The sequence below is a fragment of the Molothrus ater genome, chromosome 2, assembly GCF_012460135.2.
Source record: "Molothrus ater isolate BHLD 08-10-18 breed brown headed cowbird chromosome 2, BPBGC_Mater_1.1, whole genome shotgun sequence".
Taxonomy (NCBI): Eukaryota; Metazoa; Chordata; class Aves; order Passeriformes; family Icteridae; genus Molothrus; species Molothrus ater.
Window position 1 is genome coordinate 111,343,652 of NC_050479.2, and position 20,081 is coordinate 111,363,732.

The 20,081-nt window shown below is 50.3% G+C and overlaps 1 protein-coding gene across 1 annotated transcript in view; it reads right to left on the minus strand.

Annotated features, from left to right (window-relative positions):
• Nucleotides 1–175: 175 nt before the first annotated feature.
• IGSF3 (immunoglobulin superfamily member 3) overlaps nt 176–20,081 on the minus strand; it is a 94,146-nt gene continuing 74,240 nt past the window's right edge. The window contains exons 7-10 of the mRNA XM_036404292.2: nt 10,109–10,519; nt 8,112–8,519; nt 3,913–4,356; nt 176–3,088 (exon numbers count right to left, since the gene is read on the minus strand). Of these exons, the coding sequence (XP_036260185.1) occupies nt 2,838–3,088; nt 3,913–4,356; nt 8,112–8,519; nt 10,109–10,519 (1,514 nt within the window). The 3' untranslated portion in view covers nt 176–2,837. The remainder of the gene's footprint in view (nt 3,089–3,912; nt 4,357–8,111; nt 8,520–10,108; nt 10,520–20,081) is intronic.

Consider the following 20,081-nt stretch of genomic DNA (forward strand, 5'->3'; position numbering starts at 1 on the left):
CAGCTGCAAGAGAGAGGGGATGTGCTACCAGTGGTAGGGAGAGAAGTTACTGCATCAAGGAGTAAGGGCAGAGGAGAGGCTTCCCAGGAGGAGGGCCTCAGCACACCTTTAAGCTGTGAGTGCATATAAAGGCATAATAAAAGCCCAGATCTGACAAAAACCAGCAGCAATAGGATTCACAATTTCAACACAGTTTACTACAGCTCTCGGGTGTGTTGTATAAAACATGTTTTAGTGCAACATAGTACAAAGTTTTTGTTGGGTTTTTTTTTCACTTTTTTCTTTTTTTAAAAATCCCAAACATTTTTCCACATCATGCATGGATAGGGTCTCTTTCTTCTTGGGTTCGTTACAGAAAGTTACTGCAGAGAGAGTGCTTTGAAAAGCTTTGTGTTAAAACATTACAGGAAGAGGCTGCCTTAAAAAAACTGAGAGAAGTTTGAGACTAGGCAACACACTGCCAGAGCAATGGAGAAATGTCACCAGCAAGGTACATTCAGGGACCACTGTGGGAGCCACTTGCCAGGAAAGGCTGGGTCTGTGGTTGGGCTCTGTGGCAGGCCTCCAGGAGAGCCCTGCTCTGGGGCAGACAGGCTGGCGAGGAGGAGCGTGGCTCAGGCGCAGAGCAGAGCTCTCCCAGGGAAGAACGGCTCCCGCCGACTTCATTCTCTCTCCTTCCTTAAAGCTGAAGCAAGTCGTGGTTCCTGCCCGGGAGCAGTACATACAGGAGACAGAACAGTTAGGAAACAATACCCACTGGCTCGCAGCTGCAGCTGTTGGCACCTCAATTCTTCATTTCCATTCACTTCTCCCACTCCTCTCTTTGCAGATGTCTTAGCCAGAAAGGGAAGACAAGTGTGCGGGTGTGCGATACATACAGATATAGGAATGTGATTGTATGCATATGCTGGGGCCAGGAAGCAGTTACTTCTCCAGGAGGCAGACTTCACAGAGGGCGAGTGAAACTGGGGCTTCCCAGCAGAAGAAGAAACCAGTGCTGTTCTGGTGGAGGTGCAGAGGTGGCCAACTTCAAACACCTTAGCACGGGACGATCTGCAGCCACGTGGGTCCTCTCCCAGACAGGAGCGAGGCTTCACGGTGCAGATCTCCTACTTGAAGCTTCACCACCTCTGAAACGTCAAGGCATCAGGGTCTAACTGACTTAGTGCTACAGAGCATCTGCTGAGGTCCCCTCTGCTCCCAAAGAGCAGTCCGACCCTCCGGAGAGGACAACGGCTGTGGGTATGGCACCTCTCACACGTGAGGCAGGGGGGGTCTTGTGGCTGCACACGTCCGCCCCCGCTTGGCTTCAGCCATGCTGCAAAAAAAGAAATGGCCGGATTTGCCAGGAAGACATCAAGGAAGACAACAAAAGGCCATTTTTGGCAAACATTTTCTTCCGCCAGACGGAACGCTTACGGGGGAGGAGGCGGTTCCTCCACAGGACAGGGCAGGGGTTCTTGGCATTAGGGGTGCAGGAGGTCAGGTGCCCCACGTGGCGAGAGCCCCGGTTTGGTTCACAAGAGCCATATCTTTCACAGAAAGAACAGCATTTCCTGCCACGGCGACTCTTACAAGGCAGGTGACGTTGCCAGGAGGGGGAGCTTATAGAGAAATGGATTCTCTTCCTAAAGTCTCAGAAACAAATGGCAGATGGACATACACGCAGGGGGAAGATTTGTCTTGGCCAAGGGGACAGGGAAATCCCCAGGGTGCTGATGGGCTGCAGGCCCCTTGCTTTGTCCAGGCTCACACTGGGGAGCATCGCAGCCACAGGAACACTCGTGACACATGGTGGTTAACTGCACGTCCCCACTACGTGGCATGTTTGCTACTGGGCTCCTTGGCTGAACCATCCAGGGACTGTGAACCTGACCCGTGGAGCTTCTCCTTTCCTCCTTCCTAGAGTCTTTACTTTGGTCATGTTGAAGCCTTCAGAGACTGGATTAAGCCTCCCATTCCCAAATGACTGGGGCACAGAGGAGATCTGCCTCATCAGAGATGGCAGCATGGACACCAGGGAGGAGCATGACTCTGGTGAGACCCTACAAGGACCCTCTTTGCTACAACACAGTCAGGGCTTTCAGGTGTCCTTCCTTTCCCCCCTTCAGTTCCGTGAGACAAACTAAACTGCTTTTGTCCTGACCGCAAGCACGCTCAATATTCAGTCTCTCCAAGACCTGGGAACACTCCCAAAAAGTGAATTGCTCCCTCCTGAGAAAACAAGTAAGGTGGAGGCAAGAAGATGCTGAAGCTACAGCCAGTCTTTGAAATGGACCTCTTGACAGACAGCCCAGTTAACCCCTCTGGGGACAGACCTGGCTTTGTCTGTTTTGGAAGAGAGAGGAGCTAGCTCAGTACTCCTTGGGAAAAGATCTTCTTCACTGTGGCACTGAGTCCGAGAAGGAAAAACAGTCTGGTATGGAAAACATATATGTTTACTTCTGAAGAGATCATCCTAGGACCAAATATCCCCTAGGAACTCCACATTGTGTGGAGGGCAGGGAAAGTCTACAGTTCTTTGAATGACCAAAACATAAATGATAAAAAAGCAACAGCCCAAAAGACAGCAACTGATGTGAGTCAAATTAGTCCAAGAGGAACATCTGCTATGTACAGCAAGTGCCTCTGTCCACTGGGGTGAGGGTTCCCACAGGTGCTGGAGGAAGCCTTGGACCTTCCTGCTCCTGCTGGCTGGGCAGAGCTCAGCCACTGTGTCGGAGCACAGACACTGAAACAAATGAAACAAGAACAACAAACCCCACTGTGCTCCTCAGGGCTCCCGGTGTATCTCAGCTTCTCTCCCTCTGTGCGTCCCTACAGGTGTCTCTGCCTCTCTAGTCCATGGTTCCCGGGTGGATGCTGAGGACTGGTGGCTCTAGGCAAGTGGGAGAGTAGTTGAGGTGAGGCTCTTTGATCCACAGCAAGGGAACCCCATTCTTGCCCTCCGAGTTCTTGCTGGAGTTCCGGCTCTTGAACCGCACCAGGAGGATGGTGATGATCAAGATGCCAAAGATGGGGAAGGGGTAGAAGAACACAAAGTAGAAGAGGGCGTCATTGGAGCAGATGACAGACTGCAGCGTGGAGCCTGGAAAGAGACACAGGGTGGTCACATTTCATGGTTTCTCTTAATCAGAGCATGCAAACTTCCTCAGAAACACAGAAAACCAGATGCTCATTATTCTATGTCAAAGCAGGAGGTGGAGCTCTGGGAACAATAATAGTGTTAGAACAGAAGAAAGTTCTAACAGGGCATGTTTCAGCTTTATCCCCCTTTAATAAGTGATAGAGTCCTCTGTTATTGTTGTATTTTTTGGAATTTTTTTTTTTGTTTAGATTTTTTTTTGGAAGCTGAGAAGCTTCAGAAAAAAATGAAAATAATAATTATCTAACTATTTCCCCTGTATTTTACCACTTTAAAATGTAGCTAAAAATTGTTTATCCAACAAGCAGTTTAATTAGTTTCATGTAAATTGTTTTAACTTAATGACCAATCACCATCCGACTGTGACAAAACTCTAAAAGCAATCACGAATTTTCAATGCCATTCTTTATAACCTTCTGAAGGTATTCTTTCTCTATTCTTTAATATAAGTTTAGTATAACATTCTTGAATAGAATAGAATAGAATAGAATAGAATAGAGTAGAGTAGACTGGAATAATAAATTAACCTTCTAAAAACATAGAGTCAAATTCTCAATCCCTCCTTCGTCCTAAAAACCCCAAAAATACCACAGTCCTCCCTGGTGGAGATTTTATAGTATCTTATAAACCCTTGAGCTGACTGGAGAAGTACCAGCACCACGGACTTGCCCCAGTCCCACTCACTCCTTGGTCTTTTCATCTCGATTGAATGGAAGACGCAGGGGATGCTGGGGCCACGGCCCCAGACAGTCACCACCAGTTCTCACCTGCATCCTGCACGTGCACAGCCACCATCCCTGACTCCTCCTGGGCCAGCCGGTACCAGACGCCGTTGGGATCCGCCAGCCACTCCTCCACTCGGCACGAGTAGTTGCCCGTGTCGGCACTGCCGGCCTGCAGCACCGTCAGCCGGAAAAGCACCGCCGAGAGCCTCTGGAAGCGCAGGCGGCCCTCCCAGCGACCAGCCTCGGGGCTGAAGATGGCATCAGGGCCCACACTCAGCACTGCCTCCCTCTCTTCCTCCTCCTCCTCCTCCTCCTCCTCCCCCTGCTCTGTGTGGTCGCCTGCCTCCTTGGCCCGCAGGCTGTACCACGTCACTGCAAAGTGGGACTCGGGGCTGGAGCGGGACAGGATGCTGCAGTCCAGAGGGAAGGACTCCTTCTCCTGCACTGTGAGGTTGGCCGTGGCTGTGTCCACCTGCAAGGTGGGATCTGAGATGACAAGATGACAAAAATCAAGAGGTGAGTGCTGAGATATCATCAAAACCACCCTATCTCAACACAAGTTGTCATGACTCTGGTGCTGGGAACAATCCAAGCAAAACACAAATCCAGATGCAGCCTGCCAAGACTCACAGGGACCTCTGAGGCCAACCCTGCAGGCACAGCATCCTCACCTCACCACGCACCATCTGGCACGGGGTCAAACAGGTGCTGGCTGCGAGCACCATCCTACCCCTGCCCACCCTCACCCCAGCTAAGGGAAACAAGGAGAAAGCTGCTGCAGCTCATCCAGACATGCTATGTGTCAGGATACCAAGGTCTGGTGCATGTGCTGAGGAGCCATGTGCTATTCCTCCCCAGCTACTGCTGAACATTGCACTTCCTGCTTTTAATTTCTTTGAGAGTGCTCAAAGGATTTGAAAATCATTATGACAGAAGAGAAGACCTTTTCCAGCAGCTTGGAAAGTCATTTAGCTAAGAGGTTCCTCCACAGATGTGGTCTCAACACTGATGCAGCAAGGATGCTCCAGAAGTATTCCTCATTTTCTTTTCCTCTAGTGCTTGCTGCAAGGCTAAAGAGATGTTTTTACCTAACAGAGACACAGTGGCCAGAACCCATGATGAGTTGATTAAAGGCTGACTTCAAGAGCAATTAACATTTGGTTTAGTCATCTTGCCAGGGAGCACATACTCCAGGGATCACAATCAGTCTGGATCTAAGCTCTCATTTAAAGATTAAAAAGCCCTTTCCAAAGTGGGAGCTGAGCAGGAAGGGCAAGTCGATAGCTCACCAAAGAGAGAGGCACTTTCTTCTCTGGTGAGGAGAGCTGGGCAAGCCCTCCCTTGTGCAGACCCTGGGTATCTCTCAGGAGGGAGCTGCTGTCCCTCAGCTCTCATCAGCCACAGAGCTGCTGTGCCCAGTGGGCTTCTCATTACAGCACCTACCCAAACCTTTTTAAATGGTCCTGTGAGGAAAACCTCAATTAAGGCCAGAGCTCTTCAGGCCATAAGCAATATGAGTATTTGCAGTTCACACCTTCCCAAAGACTCCTGAGCAGAAACAGAAATGAGTTAAGTCATGAAATTTTGGGGACTATGAAGGTTAAAAGGAGGAAGGGGAAGAAATGGCTTATCAAAACTAACACAAAGCCTCCCTCACCTTTAGGGGTTAAACAGAGAGAGGAGAATTGATGTCTGAAGGTGCTGAGAGGTTTTTCTCCCCCTTGCTGATGATTATAGCCCTGACAGATGAGGCTGGAGATCCTCACTAATGAGACATGAGTCACAAGCACAGTTAGTCATTTTGTTAAGTACTGACTGCTATGAAACAAAAACAAACAACAACAAAGCACTTCTAGAAAAAAAAAATCTTCAATTAGTGAACTCCCAACTCCCTCTCTTCTTCCCACTCCTCATTCTTCTGCAATTCAAGAGGAGCCTCAGAGATTTTTCCTGCTGTTCATTATCCCCTCCATCAGGGCTGGCAATTATCACACTGGATGGAGAGCTGTACTGACAACCCAGCAGGCACAGGGATTGCCTGGGGAGGTCTCTCTGCTCAAGCCACTTTGGCCAGCAAAACTTCCCAAGCAAAGACGTGGCAGATAAGAGCTCTGCTGTCCCCTGCTCCTCCTCCACAGTACAAATCTCTGCCAGGAGTGACCACTAAAATCTTTCCAGAACCTCATGCTTTTGCCAGCTCTGCTGCACAGTTACAAGGCTGATCTCTTGCTGCAATGGGCAGCCACGAAGCACTGCAGAACAGGCAGAGTGGTTGCTTTAGAAGCTGGAAAGTACTCAGTGAAGGAGGACTGTACTGTTGTCCTACAGCCCTTAAGAAAGACATTTAACCTTGAGTCATATGCCTCAAAAACTAGAGAATTTGTATTTTCCAAGGTAAAATGCCTTTGCATCTTATCTGTGGTTAAAACAGGCAAAACTTAGCAGAGTACTCTGGGAATCTGCTTTTAAGGGTTCAGGAGTCCATCAGTGGTGGTCAGTTTTAAGAACCACCTTTTGGGAGCACAGGAGCAGACAGATCCACTGTGTCCTAAGTCAAGCAACTTTGGCTCAACAGCAACTCCATGTGGAGCTCAAGAGGAGAAAGAAATTGAATGATCTCTGGAAATGAGGCTCTGCAGGAAGATTACAGAGCTGTAGTTCACATATGCAGGGAGAAGAGACAAATGTCAAAGCTCAATTAGAGCTGAAATTGGTCAGTGTAGTATCAGCACTTTTTTAAAGCTGTTAATGGCAAGAAGATGTCTGAAGAAAATGTTGAACTGATACGTGATGAAGACAGTTACCTATTTAATAGGGATGAAGAAAAAGCAGAGGCATTCAATGCCTTGTTTTTGCCTTGGTCTTTAATAATACTGAAAGACCTTGGGCTGCCCAGTTCCATGAGTCAGAGGGCCATGAGTGCAGTAACTTTTCCATCCACAGACTCTGAAATTGTGAGGGATCAGCTATGTCAGCCAAGTGTCCACAAGTCCATGGGGCCTGATGGGACTCATCAGGTGTTATGGCAGAACTCCTCCTGAAAATATCCAAGGGCCTTGGGAGTCCGGGGAAGTGCTTTTTGGCTGGAAGCTGGCCAGTATATACTCCAATTTACAAGAAGGACATGAGGGAAGACACAGGCAGCTACAGACGTGTCAGTCTAACCTGAGTTCCTGGAAAAACTATGGAGAATATTCTGGGTACTACTGAAAGGCATTCACAGAACCATGCAGTCATCAGACACAGCCAACATGGCTTCACAGAGGGGAAGTCTGGTTAAATAATTTAATATCCTTGTGTCACCTGCTGTGTCAGTGGATGAAGGGAAGGCAGCGGATGCAGTTTTTCAATTTCAGAAGGCTTTTCATATTGTCCCTCACAGCACCCTTCCAGCTGTGGGATGGGGGGGGTTCATGGTGCATTGCCTGAAGAACTGGCTGAAGGGGCAGAGTTCAAAGGGATACAGTGAATGGGGCTACTTCTGGCTTGTAACTGGTCACCAATGGTGTTCCTCAGGGTTCAATTTTAGGGCCAGTGCTGTTCAATATATTTATCGAAGATCTGGATACAGGAGTTGAATGCACCATTAGCAAATTTGTTGACAATACCAAACTGGGAGGTGCTGCTGATTCTCTTGAAGGACAAGAGGCCTTACAAAGTGATCTAGATAGATTGGAGCTCTGGACTTTAATGGAATGGAATTTAACAAGTTGAACTGACTGGATTTTACACCTAGGTCCAAGTAGCACCATGCACAAGTAGGACTAGGAGAGGAGTTGCTAGAGAGCAGCCCTGCAGAAAGGGATCTGGGGTTGCTGGTTGACAGCAAGCTCAGTAAGACTCAGCAGTGTGCCTCCACTGGCTTCTTCTCATGAAAGGACCTCGCCCCTGGGACACACACCTGGCAAGCACAGGTAGCTTCTTCCATCCTATTCTCAATCAAAATGTGAGTAAAATCAGGAGCCTACCCTATTTAATCTGCCAAAAGTGCTGAAGAAAAAAAAAGTAAATGCAGTGACAAAATGCCAAGCCCATCTAGTTGTAGTTGCAGAGCTTGCTCTACACCCTTTCGAGAAAAGCAGGAGTGCAATCAAGAAGACATGGAAAAGGGAATCAGCGTGGTCTGTCCCGTGGTCCTGCCCTGTGCCTGGACCCAGTGTCACTGACAGACAGACGGCAATTCGTGTGTGCCCCAGAGGACACAAGGCTGCTCAGGGCAGATGGCCCCAGATGCCACTGACCTGGCTGCCTGACGGTGAGGGTGCTGAGCCCGGAGAGCTGCTCGGCGCGCTTGTACCAGCGCTCGCTGGGGTCGAGCAGCCACTCCTCCACGCGGCAGCCGTAGGCGCCGCTGTCGCGCACGGTGCAGTTGTGGATGGAGAGCAGGAAGAGGCCGGGGGCCGGGCTCTCCAGGTGCAGCCGGCCCCGCAGGTCGCCCAGCGCCGCCGGCTCCCCGTAGTGCAGCGTGCTCTGCCGGCTCAGCCAGGCCAGCACCTCCCTGTCGGCGCGGCCCGGCCGCCACACGGACCACTCCACCGAGAGCTGGGATGAGGGGCTGCTGCGGTTCTTCACCAGGCACTCCAGGGTCACCCACTCGTTCTCCAGCACCGTCATGTTCTTGTGCGTCTGGCTGACCTGCAGGCGGTTATCTGTGGGAAAAGCCCGTTAGAAATGCAACGTGACCAAGGGCTGCAAGGGCCCTTTGTCACCCCACAAGCCTTTCCTGCATGGCCACGATCCTGGGGTGTGGTGGAAGAAATACGGAAGTAGAGGAAAAAATGACGGAGAAAAGAAAGGACAAAAAAAAAATAGAGGAGGAGAAGAAAATAAGGCTTGTGTTTTTTAGGGTCTTCTGAAAATCTCAGGCTAGTCACTAACAATAACCCATTCAGTGGAGAGAACTGAAAACCCACAATCTCCCACCAGGACCTGGGAGGTCCTAAGTGCACAGAGACCCAATGAAGGGAGATCACACCTCACTCTTTTCTTGTTCTCCTCCTAGGATGAGGCAGTAGCCTCATCACACTCCAACCAGTAAGCCCCCTATTATGGAAAAAGGAAAAAAACCAGCAAGGTAGAGAACAGACAGCTGATTACAGGGAAGCCCCGCTGCAAAACAAGAAGTGGCATGAGGGCACAGTCACACGCAGTGTTTTGCTGCCTTGGGAATGTCCCTGGTTTGTGCTCCACAACTTCATTGATACACGGGAGGGTGACTGGAATCGCTTTTATGCGAAATGACGTGTCCAACTCTCCCAAATCCCTCACAATTCTTTCCAGGGCCAGCCTGGACTTCCCTGGTACTGCTGCTGCAGCAAGCAAGAAGCACTGTACTTCCCAGAGAGAGCTGGGTGATGCAAATGAGGGGACAGTCACAGCCCCCTGTCCTGACCACCCCTCAGCCATCTTGGGACTCTGCAGACAGAAATGAGGAGCTGGCACTGGCAGCAAGCCATGCCCTGCTGTGCTTCCAGTGTGTGTGACCAGGCAAAGCTGCACTGGGGCCCATGTCCAACATCCCTCTGGCACCCTTGTCCACAGAGCTTGTGTCTAGCCAGCCAAATCCAGACAGAGAAAATGCACTAAATACCCTACTCCAGCCCTGATACCCATCTGGCCTGAGGGATTTTATCTTCTAGACACAGGCAGCTGGAGCAAGCAAGGACAAGGCAGGCTTCCTCATGAAGTACCAATGCTCTGGACAGTACTTGCCTCTCTGCCTCTCCCCTCTGTCCCAGCTTGTGGGGGCTATATTTAGCTCCTCCACCAGCTCACCTTTATCAGTGTCATCCACTGCTCGGAAACCACCCACAGAGCAGATTTCTCCTTTCCTGGCAGCCAGCTTCCCCACCTCATTAAACGTTATTCCCATCTCATGTGCAAAGGGAAAAGACACAAGTCTCCCTGTGCCTGCCAGCACACAGGCACAGAGTAAAATTAAACTGTGTGCAAGACACAAAAATGCTTTCCCAGACAGGCACACACACAGGGGTTCTCTCTCAGTAAGTCACTAGCTGACACTCTTGCTACATGATGCTCTCAAGGATAATGAAACCTGGGCTGGATGCAGTGGCCCTACAGACTGTGGGGGATGGACAACCTTAACATGGGGACAGTGAAAGGCACACAAGCTCAGTCTGGAGGGACAGGAGTCACATTAAAGGAGGGAAACCCTCCTTCCACGCAGGGATGTGCGGACAGGGTGGCAATCTCACGGGCCGTGCCAAGAGGACCCCACCTGGCTGCTTGACGGTGACCTCGGTGCGGCCGGACACCTCCTCTGCCAGCTTGTACCAGGCGTGGTTGGGGCTGAGCAGCCACTCCTCCACGTGGCAGTAGTAGCTGCCGCTGTCGCGCACCTCGGCCCGCTGCACCGTCAGGCTGAAGAGCCCGCCCGAGGCGGAGCGCTCGAACTGCAGCCGGCCCCGCAGCCCCTCCTCCTCCGCGTAGGTGCCGTACTCGAAGGCAGAGCTGTGCGTGGTCTTCAGGATGAGCTTCCCGTCGGCGTCCGAGGGCTTGTGCACGTACCACAGCACGGCGAAGTGGGAGTCGGGGCTGGTCTGGGATTTCACCGAGCAGTTCAGGGGGATGGGCCGATTCTCCACCAGTGTGATGCTGCGCTTCGACTTGCTCACCTGCAGCTTGGTCACTGCGAGGGGAATGGAGAAGGATGGAGAGAGGTGGGTCATTAACACAGGAAAGAAATTCACCAGATCTGGGGTGGACCAGAAAGTGCTCTCTTGCTTGGATCCCACGTACCTTTAAGACATTACTCAAATCTCTTCTTTCAAGCCCTATCCACTCCTGGATCCTCCCACTGTGTCCCTCAGCAAGAGAGGTTGCTTTTTCACAGTCTGACCTTTAAAAGACTCTTTTTAATTCATAGTGGTCTAAGGCACCAGACTTAGTAAGATGACTACACCCAAACTCAGTGGTTTTTCTCATGGTGAAATCATACCACTTTTACCTCAGGGCAATGAGCTGTTGACCAGTTCCAGAGAAAACCACTTCTGAGAAAGCAAATTAAATGAGACCCCACTGCTGTCACATGCCAGCCATCTCAGTGAGATGTATCCCTCAGACATGCAATAGCTAGGGGAGGAAGTGCAGGCACAGCTGGAAAAGGAGAAAGAGCACCAGACTGGAAGGGATCAGCAGGGAGCAAGCTCTGCTCCCACAGCCAGGAGATCTGGCTCCAAGTCCACCACAAACTGCACAGCCTAGGACAAGCCACAGGCCCATCACCTCTCTTGGCTTGCCAAGCACAAGTGCAGTTCCCACGCTGTAGCTAAGCAGTCCCATGGTGTTGAGGATGATACAGCAGAATCATCAGCTCTAGTTCCTGTAAGGAGACACACACAGATTCCCAATTCCTCTCTCCCTGTACAAACACAAGACAGAGCCTCTGTTGCAGTGTGTGCTCACACTGTGCTTGTCACCCCAGCCCTGAGCCAGGGCACTCCTGTTGGCAGGGGAAGACACAAGGCGCCCTCCTGTGACACTTGTGCTCGGTGTGCCCTGGAGTCCCTGCCAGCCACAGATGGGGAGAGGGGCAGCTCCCACCCAGCCAGACACACCCCTGCTCCCAGCAGCTCTGCCACCATGGGCCTCCCCTCCTTCACCTCTCCTCACAGCCCTGTTCCCCTCTGAAAGGGGGAATGCTGCCTTGCTGCTGACAAGCTGCAAATCTCTGAAATAAAACTTGAAGGGCGCACGGGTACAAGTGGCACGACGAAAGTGTGGCACCACAGGCACAAACAGCTGAAGGCTGCCAGGGGACCTGTGCCCATCCACACCCTGGAAACACATCCCACGCATCCTGTGTTTGTGAGGAAGCAATGTTGTCTTCTCTCTCTCACCAAGGCACAGGCTCCTTGCTCTGCATCACGCTTTGCTTCCAGCTTCCCTTGGGCACCAGGGCCTCGGATGCCTGTCGGCACAAGTGATGAGTGACAGTGCCCAGGGAGAGGATGGGCACAAACAACTTCAAATGGGAGGAACTCCCACCACAGCAACGCTTTCTGCGCTATCACATCTGAGATAGGCATCCTGGTATCGCATCAGACATTCCCCTGGAGCCTGGATTGCCCGTGGCTTTAATCAGTATGCTAATAAAGACTCCGTGCCTGGTGCCTGTGGTATGGCATGCAGACACTGGAGGAAGGAAAGGAGGGAAACTGTCCTTGTTTTTCCTCCTCAGGGACTTCAACCTAATGGAAAGAGTCAGTGTCACCCTCTTGTATTTCTGCCATACCCCAGACACATTCTTTCCCCTTTGTTTCACTCCAGGACAACAGCCTTAGCCACCACACCCACCCACATCCCACCTTTTTGGCTCACCATTGGTTAAGAACGGTTATTTCGAGCATTAATCAATCTTCCAAGTCCCTAGGAGATGAACCAATAAAGGAGGAGGTGGTTCTCAGCAGTTTCCTTTCTCCCCCAGCCCCCTTTCCAAACAGTTTATTTTTAATTGGTACTGGATTATTTTCTGCAACCGTTACTATGGAAACCTTTGTTACTATAGCAACTGTGTATGTTAAGTCAGTAGCCCTATATCTATTAAAATGCAGTATATACACACACACTGTGTGTGGTGGTTGCTCAATATCAACACACACACACACACACACACACAAAGCCAGGGTACACACAGACCAGAGCTGCTGACAGGCAAGCACCCCTCCCTCACAGTGCTCTTCTCACACTGCAGCACCTCCAGGAGATGAAATGAGGATGGCTGACACTGAGTAATTCTAATCTTAGTGTTTGGGGCAACAGACCCACCTTGTACATGACAGATGTATTCCAATGAAGCAGTGAGGGCTTGTTCCCAGACCATAATCACAGTAATTGTCACTGTGTACAAACAGCATGGGCCCCTGAGGTCATCCAGGGACTCTCAGATGGCCCCTCAGCGGCTTTCCCTGCTCCCATGCAACCTTTGGGAAGAAATCTTTTTGAGAGTAATGGGGAAGCAATCTTATTAACTCTGGCAAAAATGAGATCTTGAATTTCACCCCCCCTCCATCCTTCCAAGCCATCCCTGGCAGCCACTGCAGCCAGCAGTCAGGAATTTGCCCACGTTTGCACTGAGCCCCTAAGATATTGATGAGGTAGTGCTTCTACAGCTGCTCCCAGCTGGAGCAGCAAGCCCTGGCAGGGAATCACAGGTCTTCTCCTTGCCAGACTATACTCTTGCAGAGGTTCATATAACACTGTGCACGAAGTTTCCTCTAGATTAGAGCTATCAGTGATATGTAATGACATCCCTGCAAATGCACTTTTCATCAGACATGAATTATTTTCCTAAGGGAGGCACACCGCAGAAGATGCAAGTGCAGGTTCTGTTTCCCTCCCACAGAATTAGAGAGGACATTCTCAGTCTTTTCCAATTCTGTGAATGCCAAATGCTTCCACATGCTGGGGCTGGTTCCTGCACAGTACACAGGCACCCATCTCTTCTTCATTACCTTTTACAGATCCTACAGTAGCGATTCAAGGCTTTTATGGACCACAGGCTGATAACAGCTAAGCTGGAAATCCTGTGGCACACAGGTTGGGGCAGCCTCACCCTCAGGGGAAAGATCCTGGTTAAGACATGGGAAGCTCTGTGGGGTAACTCACACTTCTGCTCTGCCACGGGGCTTACCATCAGCCACTGTTCAGAGATATACAAACAAATCCACAAAGCTTATTCTGCATTTGGGAAAAATTATTTAAAAAGGAGAAAACAGATAATACTGAAGCTGGTGGTCCAGGGTAATGGGAATGGCACAATTCAATGCCAGGGAGTCCATCCATCTCTTCCCATTCTGGTGGTAAGCCTATTCCAGTGCAAACTGAGTCTCTCCTTGCCACGTGCAGCCTGCTAGGTCACGTTCAGAGATGCTGCCATGACATGGAAATGGTTGTAGCTGCTGGTGCACCAGTGAGGTTGCAAGAAGTCTGACACCCCAGGCACCCAGCCAGAGAAACCTCACCCTACTGACAAGGGGGAAACTCCCTTTCCTGGCTTGAGGATTTGCCTAGGCAGAGAGCCAGGAAAGGGCTTTGCCTTCCAATGCTGAGTTGATCTGCTGTGCCCCAGGGGCTGGGGTTTAGGTGAGGCAGGGCTGCTCCAGCCCTATGTCAGGCAGCAGAGGTGGTGGGCAGAGCAGTGTGAACAGACACAGTTACCCAGCATTTTCTGCTGGCTGTCAAGGGGCTGATGTTCTCTTAACAGCCTCCCAAACATCTGCTCTGTGAGAGGAACAGGTGCCTGCGTCTAGGTGAAGTTATCGTGCATATCATCTGCAAACCATAATCCTTGTTGCCACAATGTCTCCTGGCTCCCTGGAGAGTGCCAGTAAAGAGGATATTGTACCTTAATGTACTGTAATTGGCCCTACATATGCTATTAAGGCTTTCAATTTACACTGGCAACAAGTCATGGTTAGAAACCTCTTAGTTTTTTTTATCATTGATTATCTCAAGATGCCTGTGGCAGCTTCTGGTCCTCAGAGCCTGCACCTCTGGCTGGGACCTCAGGTCAGACACACCTTACAACCACAGCAAGCTATGACACAGCCAGATCCTCTACAAGCTGATATGTAGTAGATGTTTTCTCCACACCATGCATTCCTCAAGCTGAGCATGTGGTAAGCACAGTTACACAAATATTTGGGGGAAGGGAGAGCAGTCATCAGAGGAGGAGGACAGAGACAGTGATGTGATTCATGGTTTTTCTGCTGACTTGCTGCCTCTTGGCTCCCTCCCCTCTGTTTCCTAATCATCAAGCTGGGGTTACAACACTTACCTTTAGCAAAGCACTTTGCAACCTGTACCTAAAAATGCTGTAATAAGAAGATGCTCCATCTCAAACACCTTACATCATTATGCCTTGTAGGCAGCAAGAAAACACAACAGCAGTTTACTTCCCACCTGGGAGCCACAATTACCAAGTCCTGGGAATGGCAATGTTTAATTGCAGCTGAAGATACCATTTCCTCAAAACAGCCCCACATAAAACCCCAGAATGTTGCCCCTGCAGCAAAGGAGGAGGGGGCCATCCGCTGGGGAAGGAGCCAGCTCTGCATGAACCAGCAGCTGTGGCACAGAAGGAGGATAGCCAGAAGGAGGGCAGGAGGGTGGCCAACACCATCCCAGAGAGTCCCCAGAAAGTCCTGTCACCACAGCAGGAAGGCAGTGTCCCACTTTGGAGGCTGCTGCTCGCTGGGGAGATCTCCTCCAGAGAACACTTTTGCTTGGAAAGAACTGATGAAATGTTGCAAAAAGTTTTCTGGGGAAATGTCCTAATTTTAAAAGCCTCCACCGAGATTTCACTGTGCTGAGGTGTGTGTGCAGGGGGAGCAGAAATGAGGCCAGCCCAACCTGAGCCCAGCCCTGGTTTAACACCGTACAGTGGGTTTAGCAGGCCAGTCAGGAGAGATTCTTTTCCAGCAGCACAGCCCCACGGTGACTCCTACAAGGAACCCCTCTCTCCCCAGCACACTCAGTGTACAGCCCTGAAGGGCACTGGCCAGGCCTTTGGCACAAACTCAGCCATGCCCTCAGCCTGTGGTCACATCCCAGAGGTGCTTCATCATTTCCCTCACTAGGGCCTGAAAAACACTCAGTGCCTGAATTCCTCCAGGAGGATGTTTGCCTGGGATTTAAGAGACCAGTGTGCAGGTTACTGTCACAGCCTTAGACATGTACTGACATTCAGACCCTTGCCAGCTCTTCTCCCTTCCACAAAGCAGGGCTGAGGAGTCTCCTCCACCTCCCCAGACACTGCAAGGACTCCTGCTTTAATGAGTGAGCAGAGTCAAGCAAGTACACGCCCAGCCTACTGATTCAGCATGCTGAGAGCTGGGTGACTCACGTTCATTAGGTTAGCTGAAACCAAACCAACATTCAAAAGGGAAAGACGTGCAAGTCCTTTTGGAGAGGAGGCATCAGAAGAAAGGCATTTGCAGAAGGGAAGAAAACAAGATGCTCCTAGGAGGACTGTGCTCATTAAGCCTAACCACAGCACAGAAATCACAGCAAAGCAAAGACAAAGGCTTCCAGCACTGGGGCAACCTCCCCAGAGAAGGCAGGAACATGGCAGCACAGCTCCCGACTCTGGCTAGTCTCTTTTAACTGAACACAATTCCTCCTGAAACTGGATTAGTGAGGTTGCAAATTGCATTAGCCAACATGGGCGGCTGCTGGTGCAACAGGAGCAGCAGAAAGGGAAATAGCATTAGACTTTGCCTGCCATTATTACTGCCATTATTAACTTGTCACTTTACTGTAGTGTTCCTATAACAATGAATTATTGCCTGCAAACAGGCTGACATGATTGAATTACTGGGAGAGCAGCTCTGTGGGAAGGAAAGACAGCGTTAACCCTTTCCTGAGGAAGGCTCAGCTTCAGCCCCCTCCCATGTGGTCAGACAAAAGAGCTGAGGCTGTGACTCTCACTACCAAGTGACCTGCATTTCAACATGTTCAGCAAGTTGCTGTGAAGTCCACAGCCCAGCAGGCAGCCCAGACACTCCCCAGCCTCACAGCAGCTGCTGCTGCAGCAAGACCAGCTGGGTATTTAAGTAGCTGTGCACGTCCGTGCTGACCATCACCTGTCCAACAGCCCTGCCCAGCACTCAGCCTCCAGCACAGGCACAGGACTGAAGGACACTGTGCTACTGCAGCCTGGGGAATGGAGTTCGATGCTCTCAAAATGGTGCCAGAGGGTGCTGTGGCAAAGCAGAACAGGCACCTCTCCTCAAACCTTAGGGTGGATCCTCTTGCTCATTCACACCCCCACCAGCTCCAGCCCCAAGTCTGATCATCCCAAAGTTCCTACAAGTGGCCCCATGCCCTGCCCCTCCCCAAAAGCAGCACAGTCAGACTGCAGACCCACCAAACACTCTGGGAGCATCTCTGCATGTGAAGACTGCAGGCAGTGACAAGGACATGTGCTTGGCAAGGGAGCAGCCTGGCATTACCAGCCGTGCTGGAGCCTGTGGAGCAGCAATCAAACCAGCAGGTAACCAAGTGGGGCCTTGGGGAGGAATCATGTGTGATCCAGAAAGGCTTTTTAAAGCCCAGAAGCCATACATCTGCCAGCACATACAGAAAAGGCAAGGATGGAAAAAGCTGGGGACCTCACAGCCTCCCAGGTCCAGCCAAGGCTAAGGCAGAGACCACCAGCTGGGATGTACCACTGGCCTGGAAGAACAAGGCTTTCCCCAAGAAACAGAAACCAAGTCAGTGTAAAGAATAGCAAGAAACAAATGTACCCCAAAGCAAAAGGCCTCATAAACCTAAAATCAGAAACTTTCCTGCAAAACCCTGAAATGCACATAAAAGTTCTGCACGAGAGAGAAGAGGGGAGGGAGGAATAAAAGATTCCCAGCATGAGTTGTGCCTGCTGTCAGAAAACAATATACAGCTCAGTGATCACTTGTAAATTAAAATATGGAGATAGGATCACTGGAAGATAAATTCACTACCAAGCTACACCGAAGATAAAGAAATAAAAAAATAACATGCAAAGATATTTAATCAACTCCTCGTCAGAAAGATTTCAAACAAAGGAGTGCTCTGTCAATTAGGAAAAAAAAGTAATTAAATGCACCCAAAGAGCAAGTTGTAACACACAGCAGCACCACACACCAGCTCCCATGCCATGCTGGAGGCTGGATTTCCTGAGATATTTCTTCCCTCACAAAACAACTTGGCAGTTTTGTGCAGTTGCACGCTCAGAGCACAAGTGCACCCTGTAGTGCAGGGCTGACTTTCACACACGCTGCCTTTGACTTGGCCATTTTCAGCAGCTCCTGCTGAAAATCTGAGTGCTGGGCAGACAGAGATGAGCTGCCTAGGGTGGTGTGATATGTCATTTTCTTGCCACCCAGAGAGCAAGCCCTCCAGACAGACCTCAGGCAGGATCAGGAGATCTTTGGGATACTGCCATACTAGCCCCACCAGTGTCAGGTACTGCTCTCCATGCAAAGAGAAGTCCCCTGAGAAGACCCAGCTGAATTCATCCAAGCATTAGCTCACTCCACTCACCTTTAACTGTTCCCTTCCACTGGGCTAGCTTTCTGCAGGTGTACTAAACTGAACTGTGTGGCACAGCAGGACCTGTGCCAGCACAAGGAATGGGACAGGACCATGCAGCCGGCAGCCCACACTGGGGATGAGGATCACCATGAGGATCAGCTCCTTCTGTGCAGCAAAGTGCCAGGCCAGCTCCACCTGCAGGAGTTTATTTCCTACCTGGGAGCCACTATTACCAAGTCCTGGGAATGGCAACATTTAATTGCAGCTGAAGATACCATTTCCCCAAAACTGAACACTCATGGATGCTGCTGCTTCCACAACTAGTGAGTACAACTACTGCTGGAAGAACAACCAAGTGAAATGAGCCATCTGTCATTTCTGAAGGAATTGTGTTTTTGAACTTCTTAAGGAGTAAGGACATATTTCAGCATAATGGGCTACAGATCCATCATCATCTGAACTCCCTGCTTCTCTGTTAATTGGGACAAGGAAAACTACAGTAATTTTCTTTAGCAGCATCCCAAATGCCTATTTAAGAAAGTAAGATGGCCTTAAGAGAAAACTTTTATGTATACATACATATGTTGAAATAAAAGAACCTGAGCCACAGGTTCAGCATGTTTGCAGCCATTTTGCTGTAAGGAAGCAGATCTCAGGTTCAGTGAACCCAGGAATCAGTCTTTGACCAATGTCAGAACATGCAGCTTCTCATGCCAGGAGCAGCATTCCTCAGGATACAGAACACAAAAAAATGGTGTAGGTGCCATGCACAGGAATGAACTGCCAAAGGTGCTGCTTGGGCATATGAGGAGGGACTCTGCTCTGACTGGAGGGCTGAGAATGCACAAGAGCAACACTGTGCTGCTGCAGCACTGAGCCTGCTGGCCCCAAGGCCACTCACCTCACAGAGAGCTGGGGCTCCATGCAGAGACAGGGACAGGACAAGAGTGGTCAGCACCTGACTGCAAAGCTGCTCATCACCAGCCTCCCTCTCCCTCAAGGGCTGCCCCTGCTGATTCTGCTTTTGAGATCTTCAAGGGCAGGAGGAGTACAAAGCTTTAGAGCTGGACACCATCTAAGTACTGCTCACAGCAGAGTGTTTTAGTCTAAGGAAAGCAAACAGGGAATCGATGAGAAGCTAAAGGGTGTGGAGAGAGAGAAGCTGATCAAGACAACATCAAAGAAGGTGCATGTGCACAGACTGCAAACAGGCTGACACCATGGTTTTGTACATCCACGCTGCAAGCAGGAGTGGAAAACTGCTCAGGAGATATCAAAGAGAGAAAACAGAGAGTACTCTGAAATGGAAGTGAAAAATTTGGATCCAAAAAGTAACCATGGAGAGAGCTAATTTGAAGAGAGCAGCATATCCTGGATATGGCCCAAGTCTCCTGGCACTGTCAGCCTTGTCAGGAGGCTGAAAAGAAAGACTGCCTGCACTAAGATCAGTGGGCACACACAGAGCAGGCTGAGTCAGGTTAAGGTCTCACTAGGTGCAAGGATGCATTCCCACACTCCTCACCCTTGTGTAATGCATCTAAGATGCTTCATCCATTTAAAGTTCAACTTCTCAGGTCATGCTCCTGGGTGCATTTTCCAGGCTGGAGTCCCAAGAGAAACTTTGAACATAACTGGCTGCAATCAGCTCAACACACCTGGCTCTTCCAGAAGGAGGTAAGCAGCAGAGGAGCCAAGCAGCACCACTCCCAGAAGGAAAACAAATGGAGGGAGAGGTGAATCACAGCTCTGACCCCACAAGGCCAGTGTCATCATCCCCAATACAGCACCAGGAACGCAGCAGCACATCCAGCACGAGCTCCCTCCCCTGCTGCCTACACCCAGGAGGACAGGCATGTTTGGAGGAAGGAGTGATGGCTAAATGTAGAGAAAAAGCACCCTGAGGTGCTGGCCTGGGATCTATAACTGTCCCAAGGAAGTGACAGTGGAGAATCTGTCCCAGAGGACCAGGCAAGTGTGGCAACAGAGCTCCTCAAGGCAAATGGGCAGGAGTAGGAGATTACCTGGGGTATAAGGTAGGAGAATTAACCCTAGCTCTGCTATCTGCAGAAGAAAAAGGGCTCCAGGCTGGGTCACTAATGCAGGTCCATGCAAGGGGACAGCTCTGGGTCATGCAACACTGAGCCCCTTCATTTCATGCGTTCAGTGTGCTGGAATGA